Source organism: Hippoglossus stenolepis, chromosome 2 (assembly GCF_022539355.2).
Source record: "Hippoglossus stenolepis isolate QCI-W04-F060 chromosome 2, HSTE1.2, whole genome shotgun sequence".
NCBI classification, from domain to species: Eukaryota; Metazoa; Chordata; class Actinopteri; order Pleuronectiformes; family Pleuronectidae; genus Hippoglossus; species Hippoglossus stenolepis.
This window is the reverse complement of record NC_061484.1, coordinates 22,582,131-22,609,547: the sequence shown is the minus strand read 5'-3', so window position 1 is coordinate 22,609,547 and position 27,417 is coordinate 22,582,131. Positions and strand designations below refer to the sequence as shown.

At 44.4% G+C, this 27,417-nt stretch overlaps 1 protein-coding gene and 1 long non-coding RNA gene across 3 annotated transcripts; one reads left to right on the top strand and one right to left on the bottom strand.

Moving 5' to 3' along the window:
- Positions 1 to 989: 989 nt before the first annotated feature.
- On the bottom strand, positions 990 to 2,492 carry LOC118125611. The gene is made up of 2 exons (XR_004698869.2): positions 2,354 to 2,492; positions 990 to 1,668 (listed from the first exon to the last, which is right to left on the bottom strand). It is a non-coding gene; the product is annotated as an uncharacterized LOC118125611 (long non-coding RNA).
- On the top strand, positions 2,375 to 27,317 carry LOC118125574 (LIM and calponin homology domains-containing protein 1). 2 transcript variants are annotated; one of them, XM_035184293.2, is made up of 31 exons: positions 2,375 to 2,792; positions 9,249 to 9,319; positions 9,431 to 9,500; positions 9,606 to 9,712; positions 9,805 to 9,835; positions 9,930 to 10,040; positions 10,819 to 10,946; positions 11,131 to 11,201; positions 12,382 to 12,583; positions 12,732 to 12,941; positions 13,416 to 13,721; positions 13,919 to 14,179; positions 15,369 to 15,626; positions 16,834 to 17,202; positions 17,338 to 17,712; positions 18,821 to 19,168; positions 19,333 to 19,371; positions 20,159 to 20,285; positions 20,385 to 20,542; positions 20,641 to 21,292; positions 21,839 to 22,180; positions 23,444 to 23,546; positions 23,705 to 23,730; positions 23,974 to 24,087; positions 24,246 to 24,338; positions 24,437 to 24,638; positions 24,731 to 24,830; positions 24,974 to 25,063; positions 25,183 to 25,291; positions 25,524 to 25,626; positions 26,015 to 27,317. In XM_035184293.2, exons 1-31 carry the CDS (start codon positions 2,616 to 2,618, stop codon positions 26,038 to 26,040), a joined length of 5,379 nt encoding a protein of 1,792 aa, XP_035040184.2. In that variant the 5' UTR covers positions 2,375 to 2,615; the 3' UTR covers positions 26,041 to 27,317. The 2 variants fall into 2 exon arrangements, with proteins under 2 accessions (XP_035040184.2, XP_035040194.2); XM_035184303.2 differs by lacking the exon at positions 23,974 to 24,087.
- Positions 27,318 to 27,417: the final 100 nt, after the last annotated feature.

The window sequence follows — 27,417 nt, the reverse complement described above, 5'->3', positions numbered from 1 at the left end:
AAGTGGTTAATATCCTGAGGCTCGTCCCGACTGCCCTTGGACACGTTTCAGCTTCTGAGCGGCTGAAACAGGAGGAGGACAGAGGAGTTGTCGATGTGGGGATTCAGCTCGTCACTGTGGATACCGACACAAGAACTTGCTTTTTGTTGTGAAAAGAGCAGGCACAGCGTGATGTGAGGTGTATTAAATGACTGTGAAAGACCAGGGGAGTGTGACAGAGAGCTTTGTGAAGCTAATCACGGCCAACACGTCTCCGATACAGGATCCTACTGACGTCTTTACTCAAACAGAACCAAAGGACAGTATTTGGTGGATAAGGGCTGTGGACAGAACTGCTGCTATCCCTTTGTTGTGTCTTTGACTTGGCGTGAACTCTTTCCCTTCATCCAGTCGATTCAATAAAGTAACACGCACAGAAAATAATGGTTTGACCTGCCATTTGAAAAGGTCGCATTTGCATCCAATAGGAAAGAGCAGACGCCGTCAACACTCAACCCCATTGTGTCTGCCACTGTTATCAACTGCACTGATTATAGACGACTGCTAAGCCATTGATTTTGGTTTGTAATCGGTAACTGGGAGCAAACAGCAGACAAACAATGTGAATTTCAAAATGGGGGCATACAGGCCGGGAACATGGAGGGCAGTTTTCAAGTTTTATTAATCTGGAGGGTTTAACATTCTGGATCGGACTCTCATACGACTGTGAAGCCAACAAATATTTAAATCAATAAGAGTATTAATTCTCCATCAGAATTTTTGTCCTGAGAAACAGCCAAACTATTTCCTGCTCGAGGGCACGAGGCAAAGTTAAGCTGTGGAACTTAATGTAAAGCCACAATTATTTCATTCAAAGTATAAACTGTACCTGACAACTTCATTAGGGTAGATAATGGTAGTTTCATTAAATAAAACAGTATTAAAGAAAGCGTTAAAACAGATTTTAGACAACATTTTCTGGATAATGAAGTACGACAGAGTACTAGGACCACATTAAAGAAAACTAAATGTTTTATTCTCATAAATTGTAATATTACGAGAATAAAGTTGTAATTGGCTCGGTGCCTCTATTGAAGCTTTTCTATTACCAGCCTCGGTTTTCTCACATGCTGCATCTAGAGCTGATGGATCTGGTTCTGCATCGTTATCGTGACACCGAAGCAACAATAGATCCACATCCATCTCTTCCTCTGATTCCTCCTCTGGTCCTTGTGTTGTCTTCCAGTGTTGTGCTTATTATTTCAACACTATGAGAAGTCGAATCGTAATTTCTATCAAGATTAATTACCCATTTGACTGTGCAGTAACCCTGACAGATTAGTGCACAATCAAACATGGCTGAGTTAACCTTTGTGTGGGGGGGGGGGGCCCGGAGGCAAACAAATGTGTTGTTGGGCAGTTCCAGAATTTCCCAAAGCATCCAGAAACTGACCAGTTCCCTTGAGATGCAATTAATAAGGGGTTGAGACATTGGCCACAATCCGCAGGGAGCTTGAAGCGGAGTCACTTGTGATTAGGACGCCTCTCAGGTGCCTTCCATTTGAGGGTTTTCAGGGCACATCCAACTGGCAGGAGGCCCCAGGGTAGACCCAGAACATGCTGGAGAGATTTGAATTCTCAGCCTGGTTAGGCCTCAGGATCCCACAGGGAAGGCGCTGGAAAATATTGCTAAGGAGGAGGAGAAGGAATGGTTGGATGGATAATTTGTTGCTGCCCGACATATTCATGACGAAAATAATCGGTTTGAACCTTACATCACTCCGATGTTGGATAAAAACAACTTTTCCTGTCTCAATTAAATAATTGACACGTAAAAATCTGAGAAATTTTATACAAAAGCAACTTTGCAACAGATAAGCTCCTCACATTTCGACACAGACTCCTCCTTAAAAAGACATGAAGACAACCAGTAGTCGATCTGTCTGTCTATCCTAGTATATATAATAAACATTATTTATGTAGCACTTTTCTATCTATCTATCTGTCTGTCTGTCTGTCTGTCTGTCTGTCTGTCTATCTGTCTGTCTGTCTATCTAGAAGCTGTACTTTCTCTTGTTTATTGATTACTATTTTTAAAACCAGTAGACTTTACGTGGCTCAAGTAAACTATCTCTCTCTCTCTCTCTCTCTCATTCACTAACTCTCTCTCTTTCTTTCTCTCTCTCTCTCTGCCCCCCCCTCTCTCTCTCAATCAGTCTCTGTCTCTCGCTCTCTCATTCACTACTCTCTCTCTCTCTCTCTCTCTCTCTCGACCTCCCCCACTAGATTCCTGCCTGCGCGTTCTCGTCTCTCCTGAAACGCGCGGCGGTTGGCTGTGTGCGTGAGGACCCGCAGACTCACGCGTCAGACTCACGCAGTTCGGCGGCGGACGCGCAGCAACTCGGGTTATATTTAGCGGCCGGTTCGTGTTGCAGCGTCGGGGTCGCGGCTGCAGTTTGCCCCCCCCCCCATCTCGGCGTCGGAGCGGCGGGACTCGCGGAGGACGAGTAGAAAGCGGAGGAGGAGGATAACGGACCGTCACAGCCCGGGGAGGGGGACCACCACCAACACCACCACCAACAACACCACCGCCACCAAACATCCGAGGGAAGCTTCCACCACCGTCCTGCTCAGAGATGGCGACCCCCGCCGCAGCAGCAGCAGCAGCTGAAGAAGAAGAAGAAGAAGCAGCTGAAGAAGAAGCAGCAGCAGCAGCAGCAGACGTCCCGAGCCCTGCGACGCGGGACGAGCCGGAGGAGCCGAACATTCCCGAACCGGAGCCCGCGTGTCAGGAGGCGCAGAAATGGATCGAGGTGAGTGAAGTTAGCGAGGCCTGGTCCGGCCACACAGCGGGGGACGGGACGACGGAGCAGGTCACACCGCCTCACACTCACACCCGGCCGGGGGTATAAATACACTTCACACCCCCGTGCACAGCTCCACCGGGGCAGCCCTCACCTGTTCAGGGGGGGGGCTGCGTGTTACAGGGAAAGTTTCCACTCTTCCACCATGACTAACCCCGAGAGGGACTTTTAACACAAACACGACCCAAGTCATCGTTTATGTTCGGGTTGTGTCGTATCCACGCAGGGAACGCCCCCCTTCGTGTTCGGGCGCGAGGGGATTCCGGTTGCCATGGTTATGAAACCGGGGTTGGGATGTTGTAGGTTACTGTAGCAACAGTGGATGGGATGAGATTACGGTGGTCCTCTGCATCGGGCCCCTCCACCATCATGGGGCTAAAAACGCCTCTGTGTTTGAGCCTGAGTGGTGAATCACGATCTGCCCGTGGAGCTGCGTTAGTGTGACCTAGTTTCTCCTCCAGTTTCTCCTCCATCATGGCCCAGTTTGCCTCAACTACCTGCCAACTACGATATCAGACTGGGCAAGTTAAGGTTTTGGAAGTACATCGCAGGGAATTCAGATGCCTAAACCAGTTTATCACTGGCATTACATAAGAGGATAGATATCTTTTTTTTTTTACAAATCACCACAACAGATGCATGTATCAAGCCACTTGGACGTTTAACCTGAGCAGAAACAAAGCTGGGTTGTGTATTCGGGGGCGGTTGTGGCTCAGGAGGTAGAGCGCGTCGTCCACTAGAGGTTTGGCTGTTCGATCTCTGTCTTCCCCTTCCCGCATGTGTCCTTAAGCAAGATACTGAACCCCTCATTGCCCCTGACGGCTGTACTGACAGCGTATAGTGATGTATGATAGAGAAAGTGCTCTGGGACCACTAGTGCTGTGGACCCCTAAATGTATTTTGATGTTTCTGTCTTGTGCACAATAACATAACATAGCATACTAACATTATCAAGTGTAAGTAAAACCAAATCCACCATTATCCTCCCAAGCTACATGAAGCAGAAGACTTATGAAACTAGAATGACAGTCAATAGAGGACATACCTCTGCCAAGGCCCGACAGTCCTCCTGAAAATGTTGCATAACACCCCATCTGGCAAAGTAAGTGAAAAAAAAAATTGGATCCACGATATGACGGTATAGTAGAGATAAAAGAATAACTTAGTATTACAAAGCGCTTTAGTTAAATTAAATTGCAAAACACTGACAAGCTCTAAAAGTTATGTAACTTCACTAAACTGTAGCAGTGATCCTCTCCAAAGTTTGCAGGCAGCAGGGATCGAGAGTAAAATTTGTTTAGTTAGAATGTGTGTGAGCCTTATCGAGTTTGTATTGTTTTTATTGTACAGCGTTTGTCACACATTGTATGTCACATAATGAATTATCAAAACCGATAACCGACAACTTGAATAATCAATTTATTGTTATTGTTGAAGCCGTAATATCTTATTATTGAACAAATAGGCTGACTCTAAATGTTTTGAAGGTAACTTGCAATAGTCTTTGAATGTAATTTTTCAGAAGCAAAGTATCACAGTTGACCTCAACAGAATAGAACAGAATAGAATAGAATAGAAAGCCTTTCCTGTCATTGTACAAGAGAAAGCAGTACAACAAAATAAGGGAACAGTGCAAATATATAAAAGAAATCTGACAAAAGACACAACCAATAAATACGAGACTAAAAAAACACTTAAAAAAAGAAGATTGGTTATCTGTTTGTTATTGCGTGCAATGGATATTGCATTTTAAAATTTGTGTGAATATATTTCAGTATACCATATATATGAATTGGTAGAGTGTTTACATAAGTAGTGAGCACACACAGTGGAGCAGGTTAATGCTCTCCTCTAAGTCTTAATCTCTCCTCCTGCGGCGTCTCTTCTCTGTGTTCCTCGTGCTTTGTCGTCTTCCTTCCTAATGCTCCGGTTATTTTCAGTACTGGTCAGGCTGACTCTATTTCTAGTGGTGTATTTATACGTGCTCACAGGTGGGCATGATTCAGGGTTAACCGTGCCACCCCATGCTCCATGCAACATTTGCAGTGTGTGTGTAAGGGTATGCAAAGCGTATTCACACACACACACTCGTGGCGATCAGCTATGCATTCTGCTGCTCACACACTCCTCGGACACACCCCAGTTGGGTGACATCGGTCACCATGGGAACATAACATTGGCAGGCTCTCGGGTGTCACTGTCGCTGGGTGGGGGGGGCAGTAGAGAAGTAGGCTATATATCATCACCACATGACCCGTGCAGGAAATGAGGCTGGCACAGACGAGAGCTTTCTGTCTGCATATAGATGAAACTGGATTAGAGCGTCTCAGTCCGAGCTGATGCTCTCCGTCCAAGGTGCTTTCGACCTGTTGGATGTGACACTGAGTCGGTTAAAGTTGTCAGGGTCAGAAGAAAAACACAGTAAACTTGAGTGGCAGTTAACCTCTGCTGTCCCCGACATACAGAACCTAGCAAGGGTTAGGGTCGGACACACATGGAATAAATAACCTGTGCGACTGAGCTTGAGTGTGTGTCTGTGTGTGTTTGTGTGCGTGTTCGCCAGATGTCCCAGCTGTCCTGGGCAGATTAACTCCAGTGGTCTCAGACGGCCAGCTGTGTCTGCACGTGAGAGAAAGTGTGTGAGAGCTTGGATTCGTGGACCTTCTGCGCATCGAAAGCTTCATGAAAGAATGTGAAATAATGTTGACACAGACTCGCTGTTTGCCAACATGTCTTTCATGCCTCAGTGACATCTGAAGTTTTTGTAAAGTCAGAAGAGTCACAGTTAGAATTAGCTGCAGGATTTACCTCACCTCTCGCCCTATGTTCAGCTGGGACCGGCTTCAGCCCTCCCCCACGACCCTCAAAGGATAAGTGGAATAGATAATGGTTGGATGAACAGATTTGATTTACTCTAACATTCATAGTTTGAATCCTAGTTAAGAATACTGCTTGCTTAAAGTCCCTAAGATTACAAACAAAGTGCTGTTACTACATTTGTATTTGTAGTGTTGGTGTAAATGTATGACAATAACATTCTATCGTAAAGTATTTAACTAATGTGAAAATACTTAAATATCATGTAGCGATTATGCAGAGAACATAACATTACATTTGGAAAATAAGAAATACAGCAAATATGCTGAAAATGCATCTGTTCCTTGTATTGGACAGATATCAACTATCGGCAGCTGAGGGGTTCTGGTTTGGGCTGATGTCGATTTACTCTGGTTAATTACTCTGATCCAGATTAAACTCATCCTAAAATCTACAATGCATCTGGATTATGACTTCATCCCCCTGTCTTTCTCTCTCACTTGTTCTGTTTTCTTTCTCTTTGTTGTCTTTTCCTCCTCGTAGAGCTCCACGTGGTATTAGTGTGGAAAACCCCTACAGCACATTATAACTTTAAAACGAGGGTTGATGCATCGGGCAACACCACAAATTAAAAAACAGCAAACTCTCTCAGTGGCATCAGAGTCTCAAAGTGCTCCTCTCCTTATCTCCATCTCTTACTGCAGGATAATGCATTTCAATTCAGGACCGGCATTGCTGGAAGAATGGTCCAGCATGGTTCAAGCTCTAGCCTCCGATTCATCTGTAGATTATTTTCTCGATAAAAAACTTTGAGTTAAATCGATAAAATGTGCAGAAAATCTATTTCACAATTTCTTCAAAATGGTTCCCTGGGTTTCTCAAACTTTGACCAAACAGATGCTTTGCTCTGTGACCCAAAAGAACTGGAAATACATGAGGAGCACAAAGTGTAGAGCTGACTTTCCCAGGATAAACAACAATTTCAGTAATTTGCAGTACGATGCACCCAAACACACTCCTCATCACTTTTGTCCGAGACTGCAAAATCCTGGCTTTTGTCCTTTCGGTGCATTATGTGCTTAGTACCAGAAATAACACCAGCGTTACCAATATACTCCATCTCTGTCTTTTCCTCTGCACTCTCTCTGATTTCCAAGCCTCTCATTCTTTCCATCTTTTTGCAGTTGTTAAAAAATAAGAGCAAAGGGCACTTTGGCCTACTTCTGCTTCTCCTCCGCCCCCCCAACCCACACACGCTCCCTCCTCAGGGTTTAAATTGTAGCTGCTGCTGCCATTCATCCACACTAAGCAGAGCAGTCCTCCACGAGGGAGTGAGAGAGGGTCGAATTACCATCGCGGGTGCTGAAATGCCCCCTGGGTCTTTGGCTGGACTCTTTGCGGCAGACATGAATGCTCATTTTACAGACATGCACACACTCTGTCCCTCTTTTATTTTTTAATGGACACTTATGGCTCGACAGTCCCTGCTCCTTGGTTTATTGCAGGTTTATACTCACACCGGTCACGGTCTTAATTGCTGCATTTCAGTTTCAGCATTTAACACAAAACCACTAGTCAGCCACCTCCACCCACTGATTGTCCGACCTCCTCCACGCACGCTACTTACACAAAACAAAAACACAGTAGTCCTGCTCCTCCTCAGTACAGCACATGCTCTCCTTGCTGAGTAAATAATGTATGACCATGGTGTAAATGTTTCAGAGGCCTGGAGTCGAACCTTAATAAACACGACCAGTGCCAGCGTGTGTGTGTGTGTGTGTGTTAGATAGTAGAATGATGAAAGACATGAAGAAGAAGGGGATGCCAATGGGAAACATCTGGTCATCATTTATATAACGAAAAACAATAGACTATTTTCATAGCTGCAGATGCACTGTGTGTGTATGTGTGTGTGTATTTTCCTCTAACACATATGGTACAAAGTTAAGATATAAATCCTCAATAATTTCGAGCGAACAGAAATAGATGAAGAAAGAGGACTCAAACATTTTTCAAAGTTAAATGATTTAAATGTATTAAAACCTTCAGATTATTAACTGTTTGTGATCCTTTAGTCATGAAATATATCACCGGCTGAGTTTGAAGTGTGTGTGTTTGTAGAAGCGTGTAACCGAGGGGGCAGTAGAGATGGAGACAGACTGTGCGCCTGCAGTTAACAGTTTCGGCGCTAACTGTAATCTGTGCTAATCTGGATTAGATGTCAGCGTTAGCATCAGTCAAACCTCTCTTCTAACCCCGTTCATCTTCGGCTGCTGGTTACACAACAGTTTCAGAAAGCAGTGAGTGTGAGAGGGCCGCTGTTGTGGTACTATAGTGTGTCAGTGTTAGCTTCCTGACGCTCCTGCCTGCACAGGACAGACGACAAACCAGAGTCCAAGTGCGAGGATTGAGGTTATCACTGCAGCTTTTTCAGGCGGTGACTGGATGCTTCTAAATCAGGGACCTGCATGTGGGCGCATTTAGGGAAAACGGAATGAGGACACGGAGCTGTGTCAGTGGCCTGGCATCACACTGATTTGGTTTCTACTGAAGCTGAATGTTGGGGGAAGGGTGAACCATGAAACAGCAGGTTCCTCTGTCAGGAACACAGTGAGACACAATCACAGGACTGAAGGGTAAAATATTAGTCTACAGAAATGACTGGGATCATATTAGAGCTGCAACTAATATTCATAACTAATGATGAAAAAACAAGTGACATCAAAAGTTCCATGAGCGTTCCAAGTTCCAAGTTTAATGTGCTTGTTCACTTCTTCTAACACAGCAAAGATATTTAATTTACAACCTTAATAAAACAGAGAAGCTGGGAAACTTCATGTTTATTAATACTTTGTTTTAATCTTTTTCACGACTCAAATAAGATGAGGAACACGGTCAGAGAGTAAATTGCTTTTAGTTTTTGCCTGAAACATTTCCACAGTAAATTCTAGACTTCAGGGAAAGTTAACGGGTTAGTTATGTTCAGTTTTATTAATGCAAGAATTTCCAGTTGGATCAATATCAATACGCTGTCTCTCTTTCCCTCGACCATCCCCTCTATCGTGAATGTCATTACTTTTAAATGACATTTTGAGTTGTGTATGTTCTCCCCCATTGGTACTCCCACAGTCCAAAGACATGCAGATTCGGGTTAGGTTAATTGGAAACTCGAAATTTAGTTGTCCATGAGAGCATGAACGGTCGTCTGTCTCATTTTATGTTGGTGACCTGCTGAGGATGTACCCTGCCTCTCGCCCAATGTCAGCTGGAACTGACTCAAGCCCCCACCCCCCTGCGGTCCTGACAGGATAAGCAGTATAGATAATGGATGGATGGCTACACTCAATCTGATTGAGGAATTTAGATGCAGTTGCAATTACTCAGCCTGCAGAAAATGAATCACATTTATCAAAGGAATGACATTTTCCTTTGATAAATGTGAGAATTTCAGATATTTCCAATGATTTCTGATATTTTATTGACTTAATGAATGGTCAAACTAAAGATGCTGACCAATATTCTAAATAATTGTTAGCTGCAGCCCAGGATCCTCTTTAACACCTGTCTCTTCCTGTCCCCCTTCCAAAGGCTGTTACAGGGAAGAGCTTTGGAGACAAGGTCTTCCGCAGCGCGCTGGAGAACGGCATCCTGTTATGCGAGTAAGCCTGTGACATCACTCCATTTCCCTTTTTGATGTCTGAAGTAGCAACAACATACGTAAACTCCCCCCGGGACTAAATCTCTGCCTCTCCCCTCCTCCACCCACACAGGCTGCTGAGTGCAATCAGACCAGGGCTGGTCAAGAAGATCAACAGACTGCTCACCCCCATCGCCGGCCTGGTAAGAGGACACCCGGCACAGTGTCACATTCAGCCGAGTAAAGCTCAGTGTTCGTCAACGTGATAAACTCTGACTCCGTCTGTTGTCCCCTGCGGTTTCCTCTAGGACAACCTGTCAGTCTTCCTGCGGGGCTGTGAGGAGCTGGGCCTGAGGGGCTCCCAGCTGTTTGACCCCGGGGACTTGCAGGACACGTCCATGCGAGCGAACCTCAAGTAAATAGCGGAGTGTTTTTGTGGGTTCTGTTGCTGTACATGTCTGTTTTAATGTAGTATCACACAGCAGTAACACACGTTTCTCTCACCAGGGACTCCGACTGCAACCGCAAACTAAAAAATGTGAGTTCTTGCTATTTTTTTTTTTACATTACCTTCAATTCTCGTGGGTGTAGCATTTATATAATGCACCTACTCTACAATCTCTGTCCCGCAGGTGCTGAACACAGTGTTCTGGCTGGGGAAGGCTGCCAGCGGCTGTGCCTCCTACAGTGGGCCTACTCTCAACCTCAAGGAGTTTGAAGGGCTTCTTTCCCAAATGAAGATGGTGAGTGAAGGGAGGAGGAGGAGGTAGGAGGCAGACAGAATGACTGATAGGAGCATGGAGGAGGTGCGGGGGAGGATTTGCCCATTTCCTGTCTATGTTTGGATGCAGGAGAGAGGAGAAAACACATTTTTGTTTTTGTAACACCACAGCTACTCCTGGTTCAGGCAGAGAAATTATAATGTTACCATCACAAGCTTATTAAAAACGTAGAACTTACAAGCTCAGAAGGTAGAGCGGGTCGCCCACTAGCAAGAAGGTCAGTGGTTCGATCCCCAGCACCTCCAGTTGGCATTTTTGGGCAATGCTGAACCAATCAATAAGTCAATAAGACTGGAAAAGTTCTATATATCCATTTATAACTCAAGAACAATATACAGCAGACATCACACCACAGGTACTCAATACAGAGACATGTGCTGCATGCGTTAACTCTTAGGCAATGTGTGAACAGTCAAAACATGCAAATGAGAAGAGCTTCATTGGGAGAGAAGCAAACAGATAAAGGTTAAACTAAATGACGCATTGATGCAAATACGACACAATGACATGTCATCAATGTGATAATTGGTGTCGTGTGGTTCCAGAATAGGTTTTCAACGACATCCTCAATTTCACACATTGACCACATGTTCCTGCTATATACTAAAAAACAGTCTTGTTTTTAAACGTGTGTCAGCTTTATTTAAACTGTGAGCATATGTGTTCTATGGTGGTCGATTATGGCGGAACAACGTAAAGCGAGCCGGGGGCCTCTTGTTGTGTCTGTGTGTGTTCGTAGGAGACTGAGGAAGGAGGCGACAGTCCACAGAAGCGCAGTGTTAGAGACAGCGGCTACGACTGCTGGGACTCTGAGAGGAGCGATTCTCTCTCTCCACCACGACACACCCGCGACAACTCCCTCGACAGGTGAGAGACATCTGTCAGCGCACACACACACACACACACACACACACACACACACATCACACACCCTTCTTGTTTTTAAGATTCGCCATGAGCAGTTCAATGGAAATGTCCCATGTGTCGATACAGTAGCTACTTTGTGAAACTGCGATATGTGTTCTGATCTGTTCTCTTTTGTTTTGGACAGTCTGGACTCCTTTGGCTCCCGCTCCCAGCACAGTCCTTCCCCTGATGTGGTGAATCGAGGCAACACTGATGGTTGGTTCTGATAAACGTCTCTAAAATAGGAAAAATAAATGTTTTTGGGCCTTTGGAAAATACCAGGCAAACTTTTCCCCCTGAATTCAAAGCCAAACTCACCAACTCCCTCCCACACAAGCATGAGAGTGGTTTCGATCTCCTTATATAACTCTCACACAGGCAGCAAAGACGTGTAATGTTCCCAAAATGTTTTCCCAAAAGCAGAAATACAAAGCCACTTATCCATAAATAGTCTGACTACTGTTCTCTAACATGTTGAAATTTAACCTTGGTGTGGTATGGGGAGTCAGGCTGGCTATGGACAGCAGCTGAATGTGTGTGTGTGTGTGTGTGTGTGTGTGTGTGTGTGTGTGTGTGTGTGTGTGTGTGTGTGTGTGTGTGTGTGCCCCAGATGTAGCAGCTGTTGGTCTAAGTAGCAATCACCACAGATTTGGACCTGGGAAACGCAGACTGAGGTCAACATCCTGCCTGTCATATGTCAGTCTGTGTGTGTGTGTGTGTGTGTGTGTGTGTGTGTGTGTGTGTGTGTGTGTGTGTGTGTGTGTGTGTGTGTGTGTGTGTGTGTGTGTGTGTGTGTGTGTGTGTGTGTGTGTGTGTGTGTGTGTGTGTGTGTGTGTGTGTGTGTGTGTGTGTGTGTGAGTGTGTTTGAAGGGGGTAACACATGCATCCTGTTTGTGTCGTTTTTGTTGACAGTATAATGCAGCAGAGTGACAAGAAAAACAGTGTTACAGGCCCGGGAATGGACTAATTCCATTATTTCCTGGAGTTCACAGAGACAGTGTCATGTTATTTATTACCAAATAAGAAAGATGGACAGGGAATAAGCTCCAAATTGTAGTGTAGTTTGAAGAATGCTTTGATTAGGTCAACAAGGAAAGATTGTTCTCTGTCTTTCTGACCATTTGCATAATGGTGCTTTTGATTTTTGCAGTTTTTGTTTTATCCGTTGTGTTGACATTTTCCTCACCAAAGAAATTGCTGAATTTTGGGAACAAATCCAATTTGGGAATGAGGTGAAAATGTTTTTGATGAAAAAGATATAGAAGCACATGTCTTGACATCTGTTTAGTGTTTACAAAGGTTATTATGCAATGACCAGTTAATCAAAGTCCTGACATACGTTCTAACCGCACTCGCTCTTTTTTTACTTTATGATTCATCTCTCATTGTTGCCCAGGGCGAGGCAGCGATTCAGAGGCCGACGGCTCCGGCAGGAGGCCAGATGTGCGGAAGGATGACATGTTGGCCAGGCGGACTGCCAGCGGGGAGTCAAGGAGCTCCATCCCTTTCAACCAGTTTCTTCCCAACCGAACCAATGCCAGCTCCTACATCCCAGCTCCGCGGCGAAAACCACACACAGAGGACGGAGAGCAGCGGAGGTAAAGAATGGACACATGAATAGAATCGATAAATCTAAGTAAAAGAAAAAGTAGATACGTAAAACTGAGCCGAAAACCCAGACCACACAAACCTCCATTATCTTTCCCTTCACCTAATCTTTCCCTGCCGTCACACACTGTTCTCCAGTCACTTGCAAGCCACTCCGGAGCAGTCCAGCAAAAGAACTGGACTGCACCTCAAAACTGCCAAGACCGTCACTTGGGCCGTCGAGAGCAATGGGGAGAAACTAAAACAGGAAGAGGAGAAGGTGGCGCAGGAGGTGCTGGAGCAGAGGAGGCTGCAGAAGTTGGAGAAGATGGGGATCAAAGTTCTGCCGGCTGCTGTTCGCTACAGCAGGTCAGAGAGCACGGACACCGGATCTGCTGCTGCCGTTGTGGCTCAGCGATGTCAATCATGTTCACTAACAAGAAGTTGTGTTGGTGAATTAGTCTGTGGTTTGATCCGACACTGCTGCTGTGTCTGGTTTCAGGAGCCTGGTTGCCTAATGAGTTCTGTGTGATGTGTAATGTACTGATTTGTGGAGCGACTGGAAACTAACCGCTTGCTCATTATTGGTGTTATGAGAGAGATTAGAGGCCCATGGGAGAGGTGGATTTGAGGTTTCAGTGGACAGGAGCTGCTCTCTGATTGAGCGAGTGCTGTGGGGTTGGTGTGTCAATGCACATTTTACCGCAAACTAATCAGCATTTTGTGTGGGCACGCGCTGAGTCTGAATTTTTGCACGTCACTACCTTTGCTCGCCGTGTGGAAGGCTCGATTTTGAATCCTCTCTGAAATGACCATGCTACGTCGTCCCATCCCCAACTCCAGCGCTCCCACGGTGGAGGAAGAGGAAGTGAGGTCACCATCCCCGAGCATCATCCTTCGCCGGGATAACGACTTTTTGACCTCTCAGAAATCTGCCTGGGATTCCTCCTCGGATGCGGAGGAGGAGGCAGAGGCGCAGAAAGTTCCAGATGTTCGGAAAGATGACCTGGCGTCCAGACGAGCTCATCGCGGCGCCGTTGCTCCCAGGGTGCACCAGTTTGTCCCGGCAGTATGTAGCAACAAAGACCGGGAGCGCTGGGAGGGGATTCGACGGGCCTCCCAGCAAACACTGCAGGAGAGAGAGATCAGGTTGGCTGAGTGCCTTTGTTTGAATTTGCCTTTTTTCTTCCATTTCCTCTCACTCACTTCTAAATATTCTTTTCCATTTCCTGTTCTTTTCTTTCCTTTGGGTGTTGTGGCCACTTGTGGGTTGATGTGTGTGCTCCACTTTGACATGTTACTCGTGCTGTGTGATGCCGCCGTACTGGCGTTGTGTGATTGGACAGTGAGAAGGAAGCGCTTCCTGACATCATTACACGCAAAGACAACCCCTTCCTAAACTCTGCCCCTCGCCGCGAGGAAGAGGAGGATGAGGAGGAAGAGGGGAGGGTTAAAGCGATGCCTAACAAGCAGAAGGACGACCTGGCTCGTAGGCGGGCTCAGAGTCGGACCCTCCCTCAGAGGGATGGACCAATGAGCTTTGTTTCTGCCTCTATGAGCCAGGCAGACATGAAGAAGTGGGAGAAACTCAAGATGACTGAACCCAGGTGCCCAACACACACTCAGCACACACTCAGTACAAAGCGCTGACATGCTGCTGTATGTCAAGTGTTGTGTGTTGTGTGTATGTGTGCGTGTGTGTGTCTGTTAGAGCCTGACCAATATCTACTGTCTCTGCCTGTAGTTCACGAGATTACGAAGCATTTCCAGGGTTACTCTCTATGAGGCCACTTTAAATATCTCTTTCACAATTTACATAGGTCTTGATTTGCATTTATTATGGTCTTAAAAAAGTCTTCACGTTTCAATCTATCTTCTTGAAACCTGCAGAAACAATTTGAATTATGCTTCTTGAATGTCTCTGCAGACCGAGGCAGGGGAAGGCGTCAAGGTCGCAGAGGCTCACGAGGAGACTTCAACATAAATAAAGTTAACTTGAGACAGATTTTAGGACCTGTCACTTTATAGTTCGCTCCTCTTACAGTCTCTTATTGTTAGAAACAAAATCTGAAATTGTTTATTCCCTTTCATCTCTCGTCATTCTTGAATCTCTTGTAACCTGTTGTGTTTTTCATGTGCCCAGACTGAGTCTCCCTGTTCTCCTCGTCTCCCCATGTCCTCATCTGCTTGTTTATTCTCCTCATTATTGTGGACGTCAGGCCTCTTCAGTCTTCTTTGACGGCCATTGAAACAGAGAAGGAATGGTTTGTGTGTATGAGACGGTGTGTGTTGTGTGTGTGTGTGTCTGTGTGTGTGTGTCTGTGTGTGTGTGTGCCTGAGAAAGAAAAGAGGCGACTGTTGGCTGTGGGCACTGCTACGTCTTTGTATTTCTCTCCGTGCTGATGTCATCAGACAGGATAAAGAGTTTTTTGTGTTCCCAGAGGAGCAGCAGCAGTTAACGGGAAAATGTGGCCACCTAGAGTAGATAGTACACGTGAACGTGCACGTCTGATGAAGTGATTTAAGTTCACATCCCAATGTTATTCCCCTTTTCTGTCCATCCACACTTCCTGCCTGATTCATCATTTCCACCTCATCCTTCCTTTGTCTTCACAGTCTCGTCCTTTGTCTCCTGTTGTTCATGATTTCTTCTCCCCCTGCTCTTTTCCTGGCTGTTGTTGTTGTGTGTGTGTGTGTGTGTGTGTGTGTGTGTGTGTGTGTGTGTGTGTGTGTGTGTGTGTGTGTGTGTGTGCGTACTTGTGTGTGTCTTCATCTGTGAGGTTGTTGCATCTGCAGTGAGGCTAGCGCGGCACCTGTGTGTCAGGCTTGTCTGGAGAAAAGTTATGGGACTCCTCTCAGCGGATCAGCAAAGGCTGGACGAGGTCACAGCAAAGTTGTGACCTTTGGGGGCGTGACTGAGATCGAGCAGCCAATAGACACAGTCACATCAAATGAAGGGGAGGAGACGGAGTTGCTAAGACGACTCCTTTCCAAGGCAACTGTAGCCATGCCTACCATTGGCCTGGGCTCCCAGCTTTCAGAGCGGGAACGCAGGTATGGACGAGGCCAAATACGAGACAACTTAGGTCGTAGAGGCTTGAATCCCGGCTCACGTGCACTTTTATGGACTGCATTGAGGAAAAAAAGAGGTTGTTTTCTGCTGCATTGCTTTTTAATCGGTTTAATTGAAATGCTTGCCAACGTCATTTTGAGAAATGTCATAGAAAACAAGCATATTTGAATGAGTAAATTAGGTAGTTTCGATGAACCTCTGCGCGCTCAACTGATTTGCTTGTAGTTTTGATAAGAAACAAAGATACACACACACACACACACACACACACACACACACACACACACACACACACACACACACACACACACACACACACACACACACACACACACACACACACAGACAAATGCATGTGTACCTTGCTGTTGTAAACTGTACATCTGGACCAACACAGGGGTTTACAGGCCAATATCATCATTGTTAAGGAGTTAAAAAAATGACAAACAGTAAACTTAAATTCAGAAAACACATTGAAATTAGCTGAAGAAATAAAAATTTAAAATTATATATACAATGAATTCAAAAATAGAGAGGCATTAAACAGCTCTAAAATAAAGTGACAAATCCTGGAATAAAGGGACAGTATTGAGAAGTTCTGTAATTTTTATATTTAAATGTTCCTAAAATATCTTAGTCTGTTTATTAGATTTGCTTTGGTGCACAAACTTTACTTTAAAACTGTGACATATGAAAATTGTTCATATTTCTATCTTGAATTTTTATCATTTGCATTTTTTTCTGATGTTGTTTTTCCACACTAGTTTCAGGAGCATGTTGCCTTTCACCGCACACGTTGCTTGTGTATGTAAGAAACAACACACTGAATCTTTGAACCCTTCTATCGTGTTTTTTGGGTATTTTTAAGTGATTCAGCGGTGAGAAATCACTGCACTTTGTGGATGGAGGTTGTCACAAGACTCTGATGGTCAAAGTGTCTGATGTGGCTCAACATCTCATCACAGACTATTTGCATTATTTTTGCATGTTTTATGATTCTTTTTTTTCCTTTACTGGATGTTATTCAGGGTTTTCACATCTCACTGAAAGTGCAGTTTTTGTGAACACTTAGTGACGATTTTGCTTTTCTGCATGAGCGTGCTTTGACTTGAAGGCTATGATTGCAAGTGTGAGCGTAGATTATCCATCTCTCTTGCTGCATTAGAAGTTTATGTGATGCTCTCACAGCCAGGTTGATGGAGCCGACCTCAGTCAAACCACACCTCCTTCTGCCGGTCTCCCACCCTGGACCCCTGAGTGTGCCGCGACTCCCGCTGAGCTGGACGCTCGTCTGGCTCAGTACGAAAGGAGAGCACAGGAGGAGGAGGAGGAGGAGGATGAGGAGGAGCAGGAGAGGATCCCAGATCTTCAGAAAGACGACATGATGGCAAGGAGGGCAGGAGCTTTCCATAAACAAAGCACGGCCACAGCGACTTACAACCGCTTCCTGCCTCTGCCCAGCTCCAAGCGCTGCACACCGCGGGAGGACACTCCCGATGCTGCTCCGCGTAACAAGAAGGAAGTGCAGATGGAGAGAAACAAGAAACTGGGCGTCAGGTGGGCTGAGATTTGTGTGGGACTGTGTCTAACAGTGTGCAGAGGGAACTAACAAGCTCGGTGTGGGTTTGCATCCTCAAAGAGATTCAACAACTTGATGTTTAGTTATTTCAATCATAAGAGTTTGTCTCACAGAGTGGAGCAACAACAACAACAACAACAACAACAACAACAACAACAACAACAACAACCAAGAGTTCACATGGAAACACCTCAACCACAGCCTGACGCGATGGCGGTGCGATTGACACCTCACAACGAACGGGAATACGATGAGGATGAGGATGAGGATGAGTATGATGAAAACGAGCCCTTGCCCGACCTGGAGAAGGACGACATGATGGCACGGAGGACGGGATCTTACCAAAAGCCAACTGCACCCAGGACTAATCAGTTCCGTAACCAGTTCCTGCCCGTACCTGGATCAGTCAAATATAGCGTCAGCCCTGTGTCGGCAATGAAGCCGCTACACAGCAGACCCAAGCACGCTGAGAAGATGACTAGTGAAAGGTATTTACTGCGTCTGAGTGATGAAGAGGTTGCGGCGTTGGTTAACTGCAGAAATTAACAAAAACATATTTAACTGGGAGAGATAAAGGTTTAACCATGTTTGTGAGATTTGTGGTCTGTGCTACTGACATTAACACGTCCCTGTGGAGGATTTGGTTGATTCTGACTTGATGGTGTAGTTGTTCTGGTTCCAGCATGTGTGAGCGCCTGCAGCTGCATGTGTGTGATGTGGTTTCATTTGTATTATCTGTGTATCAAAGGACTGACGGATTTGATTTGTCGTCACGGTCACAGCTCTGCTTCTCACATGGCTCGGCTCAGCTTGTGCTCAGTTTGGACTTGTCGTTGAGTTTGGAGCGATCGACTGTTGTTTGTGTTTTAAGTGTAAATCATTGCTGAATCACATAGGAAAGAAAACTGCACTTCTCTCCACAAATGACCTTAACCAGGTCTGTAGTGACATAATAATTACCTGATAACTTCTGTGGACAGAATTTGAGAATTGATTCTTATTACAGGGACATTTATTTGAAATTATTATTACTTATTATTTACTTATTACTGGAGTCTCTACCCTCCACATATTTAAAGTTGACCGAAGAACATATTTAATCACATTTTGAATGTTCAGTTGAGCTGCTATGAACAAAAACAATTAGAGGGAAACAATTAAATACCATCTCTAAAATTAGTACCAATTAATATCAGATTACATTACAGGAAACGCCCGAGGAAATTGTGGATTTGTAAAATAAACTTTTATCAAATTAATTGATAACTTGGAAACTTAAATTTGAATAAACATAATTTATTTGTTAGTCTGTGTTAACAATTGAAGTGTTTTTTTAAATTGGCTCAACAATTTTCTGTTTTCCGTATAGAGCAAAAAGAATAAAGTTTATAGAGAGACAAGAAAATGATTGAGCTTTATTCCTCCATAAGGTCGAGGGAAGTGCAAGATGATCCTATTTATTCTAAACACTCCACACTATGTTTATTTGTCATAAAAGTTGAAGAAAGCGGCACTCTTCTTTCATCTGTGATTCGTTCTTGATTTACCCTTCAAGCCGTGTCTCTTGGTAATCTTGGCCTTGTTACTGGATTTTAGCCGCAGCATTATCGTAGCAGCAGAACCTCAGGCACCACCCCCTGCCCCCCCAACCGGCCCCAAGTGTACAATGCTGATGGAGCGGCAGGAGAAGGAGGAGGCTGGAAAGCAAGAGGGAGACATGAGAGTCCCCAACACCTCTGTCACAGGTTTGACTGAGCCCCTCTCTTCTCCATCACTCACCCCTCCACCCAGTCCTGCCGCTGCTGCTGCTGCACTGATCTGTAAAGTGGAGGCCGTGTTGGAGACAAAAACAGAGAGAAGGGTGGAAGAGAGAAAAAGGGATGTGAATGAGCCACCGCGAAAGAAGCCGCTCTGGCTGGAGGACGATGATCTACCTCCCATCATGTGAGATGCCCGTCCAAGCTTTTTGCACATGTCTTCACTTCCAGATTTCCACTAACCCAGTCTTATTTCACTTATTTACTCGATCTGTAAATGGAAATGAACAAGAAGTTGATATTCACAAGTGCTCTCTCTCCTCATTCATTTTGATTCTGTTATTGTTTTAGGATGAGCCGGCGAGTTGCTTTTATGTCTGAGGACACAGAGTAAGTCTCTCAGCGTGAACCTGGGCGAGCCTCTGCATGACGACAACATGCTCACGCTGTGCACGCTCGATTTCAAAGAGTACACTCCAAAAATATATTTTATATAACACACAATAACTCAGCGGTTATTACTTACTTCCAGATTTATACTAACATATTTTGCTTTTCAGTTGCATTTTGAATCTAATTATCTCAGTGGTGGAAGACGTACTCAGATCTTATGTGAAAGTAGTAATAAAACAAATGTATACACACGGTATACTCATGAAATCGTCCAAACGGGCTGTATGTGAGATATATGCTGCACACATACAGTAAATGTACTCGGTTCCTTTCCACCACTGAATTGTGTTATGAATTTATTTTGCTTGTTTGTTTAAAATATTATATCCTAATTTAAACTACAATTATGTTAGATTGATCAGTCATGGTTTATTAATTTGCTTTGTTGCTTGTTTAATTGCTTTGTGATGAGTTTATGGATCACTGACATATTTTCTGCACTTACAGAACAGAACATAAAGAACAATAACGTTGTTTTTATGTTTGGTGGACTGTTATCAGTCGTGTACGTTGTGCTGTGTGTTCATAAAGGTTTTAATTACCACCTGACCACATTTGATTGTGTGTCTATGTCAGATTTTCTTTTCCTCTGCTGCTGTTTTCTTTTTTAATCATTGAATGTGTTTTATTTATTTGGACTGGATTATTATCATCTGAATTTACATCATGTTGTGTCAAGTGCTGCAGTGATTTAGATTATCGTGTCTGTTTCTTTCCCGTGTAGGAGTGTGAGTTTGGGTGACATGCTCAACGAGGAGGAGGTGGGATATTTACCACCGCTGAGCCAATCCCGACACGAGCGCATGCAGGAACAGTACAGCTTTCAGGAGGAGGAGGACCACTGGCATAATGTAAGAAAGTTATGACAAGATAGCTGCATCCATTTAAATAGTGGAGGGGGAAATAACAGCAGTATCCTGTAATTGTTTGTCGCTATTAACCTGTGACAGGACCTGGCTCGCTGGAAGACTCGCCGTCGCAGCACGTCACAGGAGCTCATCAAGAAAGAGGAAGAGAGGAAGAGGATGGAGAAGAGCATGAAGGAGCACGGAGGTGACGGCAACAAGAGGAAAAGCATAAAGACGTACAATCAGATCTTGGAGGAGAAGTAAGATGATGATACTTTTTAAATCTCAATCCTAAAATGCTTTAAACACAACAAAAGGAAAAGTTCTCAATGTATCTGTGCCTTCTCCTCCTTTCCAGGGAGCGCAGAGAGTTGGAGTTGTGCGAGGCCTATAGGAACGCAGCGACTCCAGAGGAGGCAGCCGTGGTTTTACAGCGCTACGCTCTCCGCTTCACCATCAGCGATGCAACACTGGACAGCCTGAAACTGCCCAGATCCACCTCGAAACCCACATCAGACGCCAGTCGGGTGGACGAAGAGGACAAAACCTCCTCAGCTGTTGAAGACTCGGAAACGTCAGAACCTCTGCGCAAACCAGAACCTGCTGTTGTGACAGAACAGAGGGAAATGAAACCTGAAGAGATAGAGAAAGATACAACTCCTCAACAAGAGACGTCAGTGTCTGTCCCCACCAGTTCCCCGACACCCACCAGTCCCCCCACCACTGTCACAAATTCAGAAAATAAACCACCGCAGTTGATAGAACTGATCAAACCTCAGTCCAAACCAACAGAGTCTCCCACCGCACATCAGACACAGCAGATTACAGGAGATGCGAAGCCTCAGACCAAGCACACGCCGCCTCGAATCACTCAAGCGCAGCCTCACACCAAACAGCCGGCCCACACAATCCCCTCCCCTCCATCTGTTCCCTCCAGGCCTCTGCCCCTCCTGGTTGCCAAGCCCTACTGCCAGCCCAGGAGCACGCCGTCTGGACACAAACCGGTCAAGGTGAGGACACCATGTCAGTCATTACCAGTCAGCATCATCTAATACTACATTTCTTCTCCTACCCTTGACCTTGTTCCCAGTGACATAGATACCATTTTTATGTCTCTGGTTGGAAGGTCTGTACAGCTCATAACTATGTTGACTTATATATTTGCACATTAGTTCCCAGATCTTTGTCTCCTTATTGCTCCTCTTGCCTCAGACCATGCTGGCTTTTTTACGTTTTTATTTCATTTTATTTACCAATAATCCCTTCTGTTCATTTGGCCTGTGGTGATGCTGGTTGCAGTTTTCTCTCTGAAACTATAATGCACTAACTGAGCCGGAGCAAATAAAGACCGGCTGCTTGACTCGGGACACAGAACCCGAGCTGAAGCTGTTGTTGTCATTGTTGTGAGCGCACTGTTGACGACGTCATTTATGTTGATGATGATCGAGAATCTATGAGTTTGTGTGGATCTCTCTTTGTAAGAAAAGTGGATCAGTGAAGTGTCCATGATCGAACTGCCCTTGCAGTCCTGACCTTTGTGTCTTTGTCCCAATCAGATGGATGTGTTGGTGCGTGTGAATGGAGAGGCGACAGAGGATTTATCCACTCCTGCCACGCCCGCCTCCCCTCAGCACTCGCCACAGGAGATTGAAGACGTCAGCTCCAAACAGACAGAGAAAGATTTTCCCGCTGAGGAGACGCTGGTGAAAAACCAGGAGACAACAGAACAGCCACCACCACCGCCTCCGCCTCCGCAGACAGAGAAGTCCACCGCATCTTCAGGCTCGGCCATCAGCTCCCTGATTGGAGGCCGAAACTGCATCATCACAACAACGATCGTCACCGAGCTGACGCAGACGCTGGTGGAGCCGCTCAACCCAGAGCAAAGTAATGGACAGGTAATAAAACAGGGGACACGCTAAAGGACAACATCTGTGCTTCTTGTGTTTTATCCCACAAACTGCATATGGTTCAGTCTAGTTTAAGAGAGCTGATCCATCACAGTGTGTTTACTGTCTGTTGGAAAATACACATGGGAGTGGGAATTGTTTTCATGAAATTTCCATCCTGGAGCACTCAAGTGTTTCCTGAAACCTCTGACACCCGAGAGCTGTCGATTCTTTTCTGTTCATGAGCAAACGAAATTTAAACCCTGCAGGTAAAACGTGCACGAACATGGACATTGTTAAAGGGATATTGTGAGTTTAGTTGCTTTCTTCATTAAACATTTCCTCCTCAGCAGCTGAATACTAATCTGAAAATAATGCTCCATCTACATTTCCATTAAGTGATAAGACAAAGTGAATGTAAGGAGACAATAACATGTTCTTAATTACCCTGGTGGGAAATTTGCCCTTATGGCTGTTATACTTTAAATAAATTATAAATGCATCAGGGATTTCTCAGACAAAAACATTGCACAAGACAATAAAAAGTACTGTAACACAATAACACAAGCATACATGGAAATTGCACAGTTGCATCTTGGTGTAATCTGTATTTTCTGTAAACTAAAATAGCACTAGTTAGACCCACATCAGCCCCCTGAATATACCTAATTATTTTTTATGAAGATCCATGAATTATTCTCAGGGAAATCTGAAAAATGGCAAAAAAACTAAACTAACTAAAAAAATCTATCTCACAACCACGTTTGGTCAGTACCAAACTTTACTGACTTCTTTCTTGGCCCTTGTCTCATCCCAATTTTGCTCAGTCATTTTTGTGTAATCCAAAAAACAAGCAAACCATGGACAGGGGCGAAAACACAAGCTCCTTGGCAGAGGTAATAAATACAAAAGAACACAGCAGTGCATCTGGTAACTTAATAATAACTTCAAGTGTGTAGAAATTACAACACACCATTGATTAGACCTGAGCCTGAACTGAAACACTTCAGTTGTTCACTGTGATGGATGTTCTATGTAAAGCAAGTCTCCTCAGGGTGATTTTAATATTGCATTTACATGAACTGCCTGGAGGGTGAAGAAAAAACACAGGACAGAATGAAAAATGCTGTGTTTTTGAAAGTGTGTTGCGAACTGGCTACAACATCCAAAAGCAGGATAATGGTACATTTGATATTTTAGAAAATACACAAATAGAAACAGGACGAACATGAAGTTATCAGGCATTCATTTGGTTTAATGTTCCACTTTCAGGTCAATGGAACTACTGGTTTGGTTGCATCACCGGTGAAGGAAAAAAAGGAACCGCCAGCTTCATCAGCCAGCAGCATGCAAGAATATTCTCCCACCGTCACAGGTAAAACTGCTTCACCCAGATAACCTTTCTTTTCAACTATAACTTATACTTTCAAATCTCAGAGAAGTATTGTTTGCAGCAGAACTTTCCCCTGCACATGTCTGCACCGTTTCTTGTTATTCAGTCGTTCATGTTTTACTTTGTGTGTCTCTCCACAGAGGGACTGGAGGAGAGCAGTGTCACTGTGAGTATCTCTGGCTTGTTCCAGCTTGTTTGTTTTTCTGTTACTCCTTCATTCTTAAATTTGACCCTGTCCTGACCCTTTGTCTCCTGTAGTCACTGTAGTCAGACTTGTCCTCTTACCTTTCCTCTCTTTCTTTCCTTTCGGTCCGTACACATTTCCTGTACGTGTGTGTGTGCGTGTGCGTATGTGTGTCTGTGTGTTTGTGTATGTGTGTGTATTTCCTTGTCTGTCGGGTCTGGGTAGATTGAGACCCCCATGTTGAACTTGGCTAAACGTGTTAATCACTGGGTCTGGGACCCCAATGAGGAGCGTAATCGCCTGGAAATGTGGCAACAGGAGCAGGAGCGCCTCCTACAGGTACACTGGTGGAATTGTGTGGAGGTGCATGGCTCCGTGAATGTTTACAAAACAGAGGACACGGCCTCTTCTGGATGTTGGTGTATGTTCATCTACATGAGTTAGTTGTATGTTGTGTTTTTGTGCATATATTTAACATGTAGATCGTTTCTCTGCAGGAGCAATACCACAAAGAACAGGAGAAGCTGAAGAAGGAGTGGGAAAAAGCCCAGATAGAGGTGGAGGAGGAGGAGCGAAAACACAATGAGGAGGTGCAAAAACACAGACTGACACGGCTAAAGTAAAGTACAGTACTTCATGGCTTTGTGTGTCTTATATCTTCCTCTTTGTGTGTTTACCTTCCCCGCAGGAGAGACGGATTCTGGAGGAGACTGTAACGCCCCTCAATCCCAGCGGCTCGTTGAAGCAGCAGCTCGTCAAGACAGAGACGACTCCATCAGCGCCACCAAACAACGAGACGGAGAACGGCCATGTTCCTCCGCAGCAGAACGGCCAAAGAGTCTCCGCGGGGAACGAGGATCAGCACGCGTCAAAGCTGCATTTTTTCCAGGGTGAGATTCACACAGAAACTGTTGTTGCACAGCTCCATGTATTCCTCCGAGTTTCTGTGATGGAGTTTTTATTTCGTGATGCATGTTTGTAGATCCTGTGTGTGATGGTGAACCCTCAAAGAAACAGGAGCTGTGGAAGACGGCGTCTTTAGACCGCAACCTCCAGCTAAACCAGACACAGGCTGTTAAAAGGTATGACAAGATGCCTTCTGTGTATTTATGATAATTCTTTCGTCTTTCGTCTCTTCCTCTTGGGTGAATTTACTGAAACGTGTTACAGATGTTGTGAATATGTGAGTAGTGTCTCCATCATGGTTCTTGTTGTTTGAACTCAGGTCTGGATCACATGACGTTGTAACAGGCAAACAGCAGCAGGCTTCCTCCTCTTCATCATCATTACCACCACAGCCACCTTCCCCCAGCAGGTAATAACACATGAACACATATGGAATCGCAAATCAAATAAATGTTTGGGCAATTGACTTTGATGATGTGAATTTGAACTCGTATCTCAATTCATTTTTTACACTGTGTGTGTGTGTAGGTGTGTAAGTGGGAAGAGACTTTGCTGTGGTTGTTCTCAGCCTCTGGGAAAAGGAGCTGCCATGATCATCGATACACTGGGACTGTTTTTCCACATACAGTGTTTTAAGGTATGGTGTTAATCTCATACACACATTCACACTAATAAGGAAACTTCATACTTTATTCTATTTCAAATAGGAGCACCATTTTCCCTCTGTGTAAATGATTAGTAAGTTTTCGTTTACAAGATTCATATAATTTTCGATAATCCTCATCTTCTGTGTTTATATGACCCTATTTATCCATACGAAGGTTTGTTTAAGACAATTCTTTTAAATGATGACGTGTGTGTCTCCTCAGTGTGGAGTGTGTGATGGGCAGCTGGGCGACGCCTCTGCAGGGACTGACGTGAGGATTCGAAACGGCCAGCTGAGCTGCTACGAGTGCTACATGGCAACTCGTGGTGAGAAAACATGACATTGGATTTTATTATCATTGAAATTGCACATGGTCTATACACAAATTTTTATAACGTGTTTACAGGAAGACATGCGTAACTTTCTGGTGTGTTTTTATACTTTCAAATTAAAATGACTGAGGAATGGGAATGAGATTTATTTCTATGTGCTCTTTCAAATATCTTAAAAAAACATGACTTGAAATCCTTATTTGTAGAGATTTGCAGCCTTGAATATTTTTCAAATAGAGTTCAGAACAATGCAAAACCTTTTTGACACTGTCTGATTACCGAGAGGACATATTTTTAGTTTGGGTCAAATCGATATCTCAAAAACAGATTTATTACAAATGTGTGTTTGTGCATGTGTGTGTGTGTGTGTGTGTATGTGCAGGCAGAGGACAGCCCACTACACTATGAGGAGCTGCAGTGAAACTGGAACCCCACCGTCTCCTTCGCAGTCTGTGATTGGACGGAGAAAGGAAACTCATCGCTGGAACGAGCTTGGAATCTCTTTGGAACTTTGGAATCATCCCTTTTTATGCACAAACAGCTTAATGGATGTTTTTCTGAGAGCAGAACGGACACGTGCACTAAATGAAAGAACATCTCACGCACACACAGAACAGTCTGTGCTTCTAACTGTTCACATGTATACAACTTCTAGTTATTCGGTGTAGCATGGACATAATAAATCAGAAATCAGTGTGTTTAGGCCTTTGCACAGTCAAGACACTATAATAAGAATCTGTTTTCGTCGTAAGCTGAACATGTGTCACTACAAACTAAACGCTACTGTCTCTTAACGCAGTTTCCTGAGCTACTGTCCCCTGCTTCTGCACCGATCATGTGACTCGTGTGTTCGGGTTGGATAACCTGAAGTAGCTTGACCATTTTAATGCCTTACTCATCACACATCCATCTTGGCTTTTGTGTTTTACGGTTTTTGCATGAAAGAAGAACATGTATAAGTTATTGTGAGTATTGCTCCGAAGTGTGAGTTTGACGTAGGTTGTTGTCGTCTCAACAGTTGAACTTTGACTCTCCTCTTGTATGTTGTACATCATGATATTTTCTAAGTTTTGTTCTTTACGATTAATGTTACAGGAATGACAATGCATCATATACAGTAATAATAATTCTTGTTCTTTGGATTTTAAGTATTTTCCCCTTTAATATGTTTTAGCCGTTGTTTATTCTCATAGACTGACTGCTTCCTGAATCAGTGCCTTATGTGATGAATGCGAGGACCGGTGTACTTTGTGTTTAGGGGGATCGCACACTCATGCGGACCTCCGGGTCTTGGCATTACGTGTGTGTGTTATCAGTGTGTGTGTGTGCATGTATATGTATGCAATATGTAATTTGACTTGAAGCACAGTTCCATACCAGCAAAAAAAAACGTTACATGGATCAGCCACTCCGAATCACCTCCTGTTCTCTCCCTCTCTCTTTCCCATGAGCTAAACCAATGACATAGTTATTTTGCTGCTTCCCAGATATTATATCAGTTCACCGGGTCCTGAACATCTCTCCTCGTTTGCCTCGATCACAAGTGTTGTCGCCCCCAGAGTCTCTGCTCTGTGTTGTTGCCTCTGTACCGGACACATGGCGCGTGTCGTCGTCACTCAGAGGGATAGAGTTCATCGTCTTTTATAGCAAGTGTATGTTTATCAATAAAATATTTTAAATGGGAATCCTGTTTCGTTTTTTCTTTTCTTTTAGATTTCGTTGATAAATATGAACCCAAAATAAAAGGGGTGAACACTTTTACAGCAAACTGCTCTAACAGAGATC

Bases quoted from the DNA above. Each gene is read 5' to 3' on its own strand.
- LOC118125574 (XM_035184293.2), top strand. From the start codon at position 2,616: ATGGCGACCCCCGCCGCAGCAGCAGCAGCAGCTGAAGAAGAAGAAGAA. The intron at 11,202-12,381 runs GTTGGTTCTGAT...ATTGTTGCCCAG, and splicing joins GAATCGAGGCAACACTGATG to GGCGAGGCAGCGATTCAGAG. The intron at 25,627-26,014 runs GTGAGAAAACAT...GTGTATGTGCAG, and splicing joins GTGCTACATGGCAACTCGTG to GCAGAGGACAGCCCACTACA.